Source organism: Enoplosus armatus, chromosome 18 (genome assembly GCF_043641665.1).
Source record: "Enoplosus armatus isolate fEnoArm2 chromosome 18, fEnoArm2.hap1, whole genome shotgun sequence".
In the NCBI taxonomy this organism is placed as follows: domain Eukaryota; kingdom Metazoa; phylum Chordata; class Actinopteri; order Centrarchiformes; family Enoplosidae; genus Enoplosus; species Enoplosus armatus.
In genome coordinates this window covers 415,511-424,801 of record NC_092197.1, presented here as the reverse complement: position 1 = coordinate 424,801, position 9,291 = coordinate 415,511, and the positions used below count along the sequence as shown (strand labels likewise).

At 43.1% G+C, this 9,291-nt stretch overlaps 1 protein-coding gene across 1 annotated transcript; it reads left to right on the top strand.

The window, feature by feature from the left end:
- The first annotated feature begins 3,725 nt into the window (after positions 1–3,725).
- il7r (interleukin 7 receptor) lies at positions 3,726–7,766 on the top strand. The gene is made up of 8 exons (XM_070925113.1): positions 3,726–3,824; positions 4,657–4,789; positions 4,878–5,032; positions 5,756–5,919; positions 6,017–6,173; positions 6,681–6,792; positions 6,878–6,950; positions 7,177–7,766. Exons 1-8 carry the CDS (start codon positions 3,731–3,733, stop codon positions 7,555–7,557), a joined length of 1,269 nt encoding a protein of 422 aa, XP_070781214.1. The 5' UTR covers positions 3,726–3,730; the 3' UTR covers positions 7,558–7,766.
- Positions 7,767–9,291: the final 1,525 nt, after the last annotated feature.

Genomic DNA, 9,291 nt, shown 5'->3' with positions numbered 1-9,291 from the left:
TATAAACAGAGAGCTGGTCTGTTAGAGACAGGAGGACATCAGACTGACAGCTCAGTTTCAAAGCGTCTTCCTCTCTGATTAAATATCAGTTATTTCAGTCTTTGTGGTACAAAGACAGAAGGTTTCATGAGGCCACCACAAACCTGCTGTGCGTCAGTCATCAGAGGTGTGTCCTCAAAGCTGAAATGAAACCTCCATGTTTCAGCTCCGCCTGGAGCTGCTCGTTGTGTTTTTAAAGGATGAAGACAAATTATGAGTCAAGGAAGAGGATGTGGTGACAAGTAATTTCTGAACAAGTCTAACCCTAACCTCTGTTTGCACAACGTGCAACACCTTTCTACAGAAATTCAATCGCATATCAGCGGTACAAACTGTTGTCACGCTGTCAGTCAGAGCTCTGATGTGACGATGTGAAGCTCAAAGTTGGGCTGAAAAAAGCAAAAACAACAAGTGAGAAGAAGCAGGACGGAGTTTGAATAGAGGACACATTCATGTGGCTGTTGTAGCTCGGCTTCAAAGACTCGCTCAGTTTGGTGTGGCTTCACTGAAATTCATCAGCATGAGATTTTACACTGTGGTTTCATGTATGAGTGTAGGTGTAAAGATGGGTGACATAAATAGATGTGCCATTTCTACAGGTATGTAGCTATGTAGGTATGTATATATAAATGTGTGTGTGTGTGTGTGTATATATATGGGAAGGACTTCCTGAACAGTGAGCAGCTTCTCAACATGGAGACACATTCACTGTCACGACCAGAGAAGTGGAAACTGCGTTCACTGCTGCAGTAAAACTTGACTTACCTGTAGTTTACTTGTGTATTCACAGTTTATGTGACTTTATACTTCAGGACATTTCAGAGAGAAACATCCTCCACATGTATCTGTCTGCTGTAGTTACTTTACGTCCAAAACATCTGATCAAGTTATAGAATCTGATGCATCATAAAGTGACTTTGCTGCTTTGTTTAACGCTCACAGGCCTGTTGCTGAATGTGGACAAAATAATAAGAATAATATGAACCTTTTCTCTTTCTGTGACCTCATTAAAACCCAACATGAAGTGGTGACTCTTCACTTTCACTGGACTTCACGTTTGATGAAGGTGACAAAATACAGAAATGAGCATAAATCATTGTTGTGACATTAAATATGGACGCATGTTTTATATGAACACGTATTTATTCATGTTTTGTTGAAACATCCTGCATGATGAAACACTCCAGGACCACAAACACAACATCTGAGTTAAACCAAGGATCTGAACACGTCACGTCATCATGTATGCATCCACTGAACTCAGACATGAATATATGTTACCAGGTTCTGGAACCCACCAGGATCCACAGCACTCAGTGTAAACAGGTGGCTCATCAGATTCCCATCAGTGCCAGAGAGGGAGGCGACCAAACACATGAAACCACAGCTGAAGATGTTTGCGATGTAGAGTTGAGATAGGAACCTCAGGCGTGTGGTTTGGCGTGGGCGGGGGTGTGCTTCTCCTCCCAGATAAGCTGCAGCTGAGTGCGATCCAAACACTGAAGAGGGTGTTTACTGAAGAACTGCAGGACCAGGATTACGTTCTCATCAAACCTCCTCTCCGTAACGAAGACACGCGGCTTCCTCTTCATCATTTCTCACTGAGGAAGAAAGCAATCGAAACATCCCCATCTTTGTCTCCATGATTTTCTCCACTTTGTCTCCAACATGCTGAAAACACAGCATGTTAACCACAGCTGCCGCCCACAGACGCATCCGAGAGCTCGACGCCCTCCAACCCACCGGGCCTCATCTCCACCCACGACTGCCTCCAACACGCTCGCGTCTGTTCTGCAGGGCAGGACAAGTGCACAAGCTGCATCGTGACCAGCTCAGCCCATAAAACACCATCACTACATGTTCAGTCAGGAAGAAGACCACGAGCATGTAAAAACCAAATTGCAGTGACTCCGTTCCAGCGAGCTGCGGCTATCACAGCCGCTAGCCTTTGCTAAAACTCATTTCCCCTTTTCGTAGTTTCCTGTCATTGAAAAATCTCTTTTGATGCTCCAACATTTAATTTTACCACATAAACAATCAAACCATAATGCAAAAAACAAGTAACTCCAGGTAAACTCCTAAACTAGCCTAACTGGCAGAGTAGTAGTAACTGCCATCTCAGCACCTTTAAACATTATTATGGTTTCTTTTGTTAAATCAGTCGGTTCAGGAGGCTGAAAGCAGCTGCAGCGTCTTTTAGTCCAAACTGGCTGAAATGATCGAGACTTCAGTTCAGATCTGAGAGGTTTTAAAGAACAGTTTCAGATGTTTGTTTTATTTGATCACTCTCTGAGTCTGAGCAGCTTTCTAACCTGGAAGCCTTTCTCCTTCCAGTGTTTCTGTAGTTCCTCCTCCCTGCCTCTCTCAGTCCGGCAGCTGAGACTAAGAGGCATCAGCTCAGGTCGAGGCAGCAGGTATTGCACCACCATTTCCCAGCATGCCCTGCTTCACAACATAAAATGTATATTCCTGAGCCGTGAAACTACCTGAAGCATGAGAGTAGGAAAGAGTGCAAACCACGAGGCCTGCAGGCTTCACAGCACCTCAGAAACAAACATGTACATGTACGTAAAGACAGAGCAGCTGAGGGAAGTAAAAGAGGAAGAAAAACAGCTGGAATCTGGTCCTCCTCAGGTTCAGCCTCTCAACACAAACCAGTTAGAGAATCAAGAAACAGAAAACTCCCAGAAAACACAAACACGGTCAAATGTTAAAGCTGACGTGTTGCTGTTTAACCTTCAGATGAAATCAGTCTGAGTTGTTTGTGCTGTAACGCTGACAGACAGGTGACAGACAGGTGACAGACAGGTGACAGACAGGTGACAGGCCAGGGTCACCTGAGGCCGAGCGCCTGAACTAGAGCTCATAGTAAAATGAGACTCATGTACACACTGGCCTCATTTGAAAACAAACTAGATCACTTGAGTAGACAGGAAGTGGTTTGTAGGTTACTGGTTAGATTTTCTTCTTCATGGTTGCTGTTTGACTGAGAGGAAGACTCATGTCAGAATGCAGTTTAACATCAGTGCACCAGATCATAAACATCTCCTCCATGTTGGTGTCTGAATAAAGAAGTTTGTAAAAGATCGTTTAAATATGGAGATCCCTCCTGAAGACATTCACAGTGTCGACTGTATACAATCTTAAATTTAATAATTAATATTATATACAGACTGTGTGTCAAGTGACAGAAATAGAGCTTCATAAACCCCGCCCTCTCCCTCACCTCCACACAGCTGACCAATCAGTGAAAGGTGTGTCAGGGTTTCTGAAGCTTCTGATGCAGCATGCAGGTACATTAAAGGTCTTCTGACACATCACAGACAGAATCATAAAATATACACTTTCCCTTTTGGGTTCTGAACATTTAATTGCAGTTTAATGGAAGTCAATAAGAAGCTGCAGCAGCACTGTGACTACAGGGGGTCCAGGTGGGGGTCCAGGTGGAGGTCCAGGGTGTCTCCGTGCACGGAACCTGCAGTCTGCTGAACAAAGATGTTTTCTGATTTACAGAACATCCTGTGAGCAAAGAAGTCAACTAACCCGACAGCCCCCCCCTTCCTCTGTCGCCACTCCTTCTTCCTCTCCTCTTGCCGGCTGACAAGAAAAGCTCTCAGCTGTGAGGCTGCAGCGCTGTCAGTCTGCCGCGGAGCGACTGAGTTCATCTCTGCAGCCGCGAGGAGACGACGAGATGCTGTTTGTCTGCTGGACGGCTGCTCTGCTGCTGCAGCTGCTGCTGCCGGCTGGGACTGAGGCTCAGAGTGGAGACGGAGACACTGACACGGGTGAGAAGATCTACAACACAGGACAACAAACATGATGTACATCTATCAAAAACACTCCACTGTGATTATAGTGACACTATTAATATATGCCCATAATGGGAAATACAGATCCTGAAAGAATACCAAGCTATTATTAAATGTTAAGGTCCTCAGGATTGAGAACAATATATCTGAGATGAATTATTGAAATGTTTAAAGGTCATGACAGACGGTGTCAGACGAGCCAAAACACATAAAAAATAAATAAAAAGAGATATAATAAATATAATAATTAATCTACAGTTTATGTATACAAACTATAATGTAGCTGTAAGAACATGTTGTAATGTTTATTGATGCAGTGCTGAATACACACTGTCATCATGTCAGTGTTACAGAGTGAGGACGGTCAACATGTACAGATCACATGATCTGATCTCTGATCGCAGTTTCTCTACAGTTTAAACATCATCACTGTTTTCATCAATATTAGTCAGCTGAGGCTGATGAATGTCATCAGCTCTGCAGCTATTTGGTCATAAACCAAAGTTTTGAACACATTAAAACTTTGACCTGATGATGGCGCTAAAGTTAAGAGATCACCAAAGTTTGTAAAAACCATGAATGTCTGAAACAAACACACATTAATCCATCCAACTGTTGTTAAGACAGTATGGATGGACGATGGATGGATGGATGGATGGATGATGGATGATGGATGATGGATAGATGGATAGATGGATGGATGGATGAAGAGATGGATGGATGGATGGATGGATGGACAGCTTGATGGATGGATAGAGAGATGGATGGATGGATGGATTTCCTGTTTTGACCCCGTGTTTTCTCTCAGAGCCCAGAATCAGCTGCACCTCTCACATCATGACGAACGGCAGCAGTCTGACCTGTAAACTGGTCGGAGGCAGGAACGACATCGAGGATGATGAAGATGTTGAAGCTGACTGCATAAAGAATATGACAGTGTGGTAAAACATGTTCTCTTTCAGTCCTGGACGACTCGTCAGCAGCATTCAGAGGAGATCCAGTGAATGACAGAAACTCTTCTGTTCACAGTTACTCTGACTGGAGTACAACAAGCATGAAGTGTGTGGAGGTTTTCGGGGACTCGGTCAGTTCCAGAGACCTGAATCCTGTGTTTAATTTCAACGTGACTGTCCACCTAAAGAGAGGAGGCAAGATCACAACGATGATCGACTTGAAGAAAATAGGCAAGTCCTTTCTGCAGAGGAAACTCAGCAGCTCTGTGTTCAGACACTGTGATGTTTTTCCAGACCTCAAGATGTTTTTCCAGACTCAGCAATTAAAGTCCGTCTGGCATCTAGGGGTGAATATGAAAGCACAATAATACAGGACAGAAACATGCAGATGGGCCACAGATCGGTCATTTCTTTTGTTCAGTTAAAAACACTAAATCTGACTAAAGATTCAAACTACCGAGTTTCACTTTGACACCATCAGCTGAAGTGCAGCATGACAACACGCAACCTGAGCTCAGTCAGAAAAAGCACACTGTCGTCTTTGGTAGCGTGTTTTATGGCTCCTGTTAGAACACAAATACACATTTGCTCTTTTACAAAGGTTGTTTAATCTGCCCCTAAATGTAGCACCATTAAAATCTGGGATTTGTTCTCTTCATACTAATAATTTAGCTGTTCTCACAGATGCACAAAGAGTAATGATGCTAAAAGAGTAACGTTTGTCCTGATGCTGGAGGACAGATCATGGGTCAGTAACATCTAAAGACGGATCCCTTTGGCAGATGTTCTAAGAGGATATAAGATTTCATGTGCTGATATTCTGTCCTAACACATGAGGTCAGAGGAGTACCAAACCTTACCATACTGTAGCTGCCATGTTTTCTTCTTCACAGGGACACTACAGGTGTGAAAGCACTATATACCTGTTGCCACTCATTTGTTGTGTCCCTGCAGTTAAACCAAGAAGTCCTCAGGTGTGGAACGTTACTTTCAACCAGGAGTCTAACCAGGCTGTCATTCATATTCGGACTCAGTACACGAACCCGTACCACAAAGAATACCTGAGAGTCGACAACCAACTCTTCCAGCTGCTCATGTGGAGCTCCAGCAGCTCGATGGTAACAGCATTTGATTTGTGTTGCTTCAGCTATTGTCTCCACCTTTGAGAATGTTCAGAAATGATTGACTTGCTCTGTTTTTCCTGTTTGACTACAGATTCAAAACATCTCATCATCAGACATTATGATTATCGACATGGAGCACCTCCAAAAGAGCACAGAGTACCACGTCAAAGTGCGAGCGATACCGTTAATATATCTGCAGGGTACCTGGAGCGAGTGGAGTGACACGTTCACTTTCTTTACTCCCGCCGGTAAGAGCGAGTCAGCTCGTATTTCTTTCTTCTTTAAAAGACAGAAGAGAAATGTATAAAAGAAAAGTGGGAATCAGAGTTCAACATATACATTTCAGATGATGATTGGCCAAAATATTGTTAATAGTTAGTAAAAAAGCTATCACAAGGAAATGGGGTAAAGTGGATCCCCCCACTCAGGAACAATGGATGGAGACAGTAGAGGAAATCTACATAATGGAAAAACTGGCACATCGTCTGAGATTGCAAGAAACACAGATGGAGGAAAAGTGGGAGGACAAATGGACATTATTCAGGACCCAAAACAGCGAAGAAAACTATGGAATGGATGACTGGTTTAGCTGATGAAACTGTAAGAATGGATAAGCTACTAAACCCCCTCCCCCTTTTTAATTTTCCTTTTTGTTTATATATCATTTTGTTTTTTAGGTTTGTTTGTCTGCCTATATGTTCATTTGTTGGCCTGTATATGTGGTGAATTAACTCTGTCTTCTCTTTTGTTTTCAGAAGAAAAAGTTCAAAAGCAGACAGACGACCGGCGGGAGGCGTTCACACTGATCGTGTGCCTCGTCCCTCTGGTGGTGGTGACTTCCAGTGTTGTTTTCTTCTGGAAAAACAAGTACGGCATCTCTGCTGTCTTGGAGGAAAATCAGTGAATTTAGATGTCTTTCATATATTAATACCCTTTTCTCTTTCCTTCATAGAATATTCACATACATGTGGCCGAGCATCCCGCACCCTAAACACACACTGGTGCAGATCTGCAAGCCAAATAAAGTGAGAAAAACAACAGCGTCAATTGTTTAAATTGAGTGTGCTCAATAATGTGTATGTATGAATCTACGTCTGTCGGAAGGAAACGAGGAAGTAAGAGTGACAAATCAACAATGATTGATGATTGGATGTCAGATCAGAAAGCACTTCTATGTTTGTTAGTTGTTCTGGAGGGCAGCTACGAACAACTTGACATGATAACCTAATGTGATTTGTTCTCTTTTTGCAGGGCCTCCTATTGAACTTCAAACCTGAGGTGTTCAGCGCCCTTAAAGTCTACCCGATAGAGAAAACAGATGAGCAGCCATGTGAGGAGTCAGAGCCTTCGATCAGCGCTGCTGACGGTTCCCTGTCCAATCATCCCTGTTCCACCCAGAGCTCGGACTGCTCCAGGAGCACCACCAGCGTCAGCACAGAGGAGCTGGAGCTGTCCGCCCTGCTGAGCAGGAGCTCCTCAGACGGGGAAGACAGCCTCCAGAGCACCAGTCCATCACCCATCAACGTCCTCCAGCTCGGGGAGAGACCTGACACACCTCAGGCCGAACGCAGCAGTGGAGGAAATGAGGCTGAGGCTTACGTCACCATGTCCAGTTTCTATCAGATCAAGTAGGTCAGGAGGAGGAATGATGAGGTGATGGACAGACGGATAGGACCAGGATAGGACCAGGATAGGACCAGGATATTTATCAAATTTCTGAGGATTACACTTCAGAATGCTCTAAAGCAGTGGTTCCCAACTTGGAGGTCAGGTACATTGCGTACATTCTGTACTAGAATCTAATTGAATGAGAAGGAAAGAAAATATCTTTTCTGGCTCTATAGATGGCAAGTCAGTCCACCACTTTGGTCCTGACTGAAGTATCTCAACAACTATAAGAAGGATTTCCATGACGTTCTTAATCCGTCTGACTCTGATGATCTTCTGACATGTCCTCGCGCCACCATGAGGTTGACATTAAAATAAAATATCTCAACAATCCTGTTTAGTCAAAAAACTTAATGGCACTGGCATGAAATTTGGTATAGATACTCACGGTGTCCGGGCAATGAATCCCAATGACTTGATCCTTTCACTTTTCCTCTAGCGCCACCGGCAGGTCAAAGTTTTCACTTATCCACTAAAATGTCTTGCCACAAAATGTGGTTCAGACCTTCATGGTCCCCTCAGGATGAACTGTAATAACTCTGGTGATCCTCTGACTCTTCATCTAGTGCCATCATCAGGTCAACATGTTCATGTGTCCAATGCTTTGTTTTATGACCAAATACCTGAAGAACTGATGACGTTCATCAGCCTCAGCTGGACTCTGTGTTTAGCATTTAGCTGTGTCTAAGTACAGCATCACAGAGCTGCTAGCATGGCTGTAGACTCTTAGTCTGGTTCTGTTGAAATACTGGATTATTTCACCCTTTCGGGCCTCTAAAGATCCTTCAAATCCAACAATCTGAGAAGGAAAAATCAGTTTTTAGTTGCACTGCTCACAGCTCGTATCCACGCTGACACTACGGCCTGTGATTAGTGGTTACTGGGATATTGCTTGATTTTAAATGGATCACAAGTAAAAGAAAAGGTTGGGAACCACTGACCTTAAGAGCTAACTAAGTAAAAAAAATGATCCAAAGGTGAAGAATAAGACACATTTAAGTGATCACATATCTCATATTTATCACATAAAAGATCTGAGCAGGAACAGCCAATCAGAGGCAAGGATTTGTTCTACATCTGCCCCACTCGTCATTCTTCAAAAAAATTATGTTATTCTGCAAAAGTGCACCATTTTAACTTTAAATGACCACTTTAACATCTCCAGTAGCAATTAGAGGGGCACTCTGGCAGTTTAGTACTTTAGTACCATAACGCCGATGTGTGGTAGACACATTAAAAAAAACAAAGGTCAAAGTCTGTGCACAGGTTGATACAAAACTTTTAGTCTTTGGTCTGGATTTTTACTTTCATCTTTCACTAGAGTCCAGAATGTAACTAGCAGGTTGATCAATGCGGGTTATTGACCCAGAGGTACTGAAATGTAGCTTTTTATGTATTTTGTTGCTTTTGACTCCATATGATGATATCAAGTATGTTTTCATAATATCTCACATATCACATTATATACTAACAAACATTCAGTCATCAGGTGTCCAGGGGTGGTTGTTGGAGGAACCTTAGAAGATTGTGTTTCTGCATGTTTTACTACGAATCACAGAATACTGTTTCCAGAGCATACTAGCTTCCAAGCAGTCCATTGGTTAAAGGACCAGTTGATCTTTTAGCTGGGTGTGGTGTTCGCTTATCTCAAGCAAGTCTTGGAAGTTTCAAACCATAGTGAAATAAAGTGATTCTGTT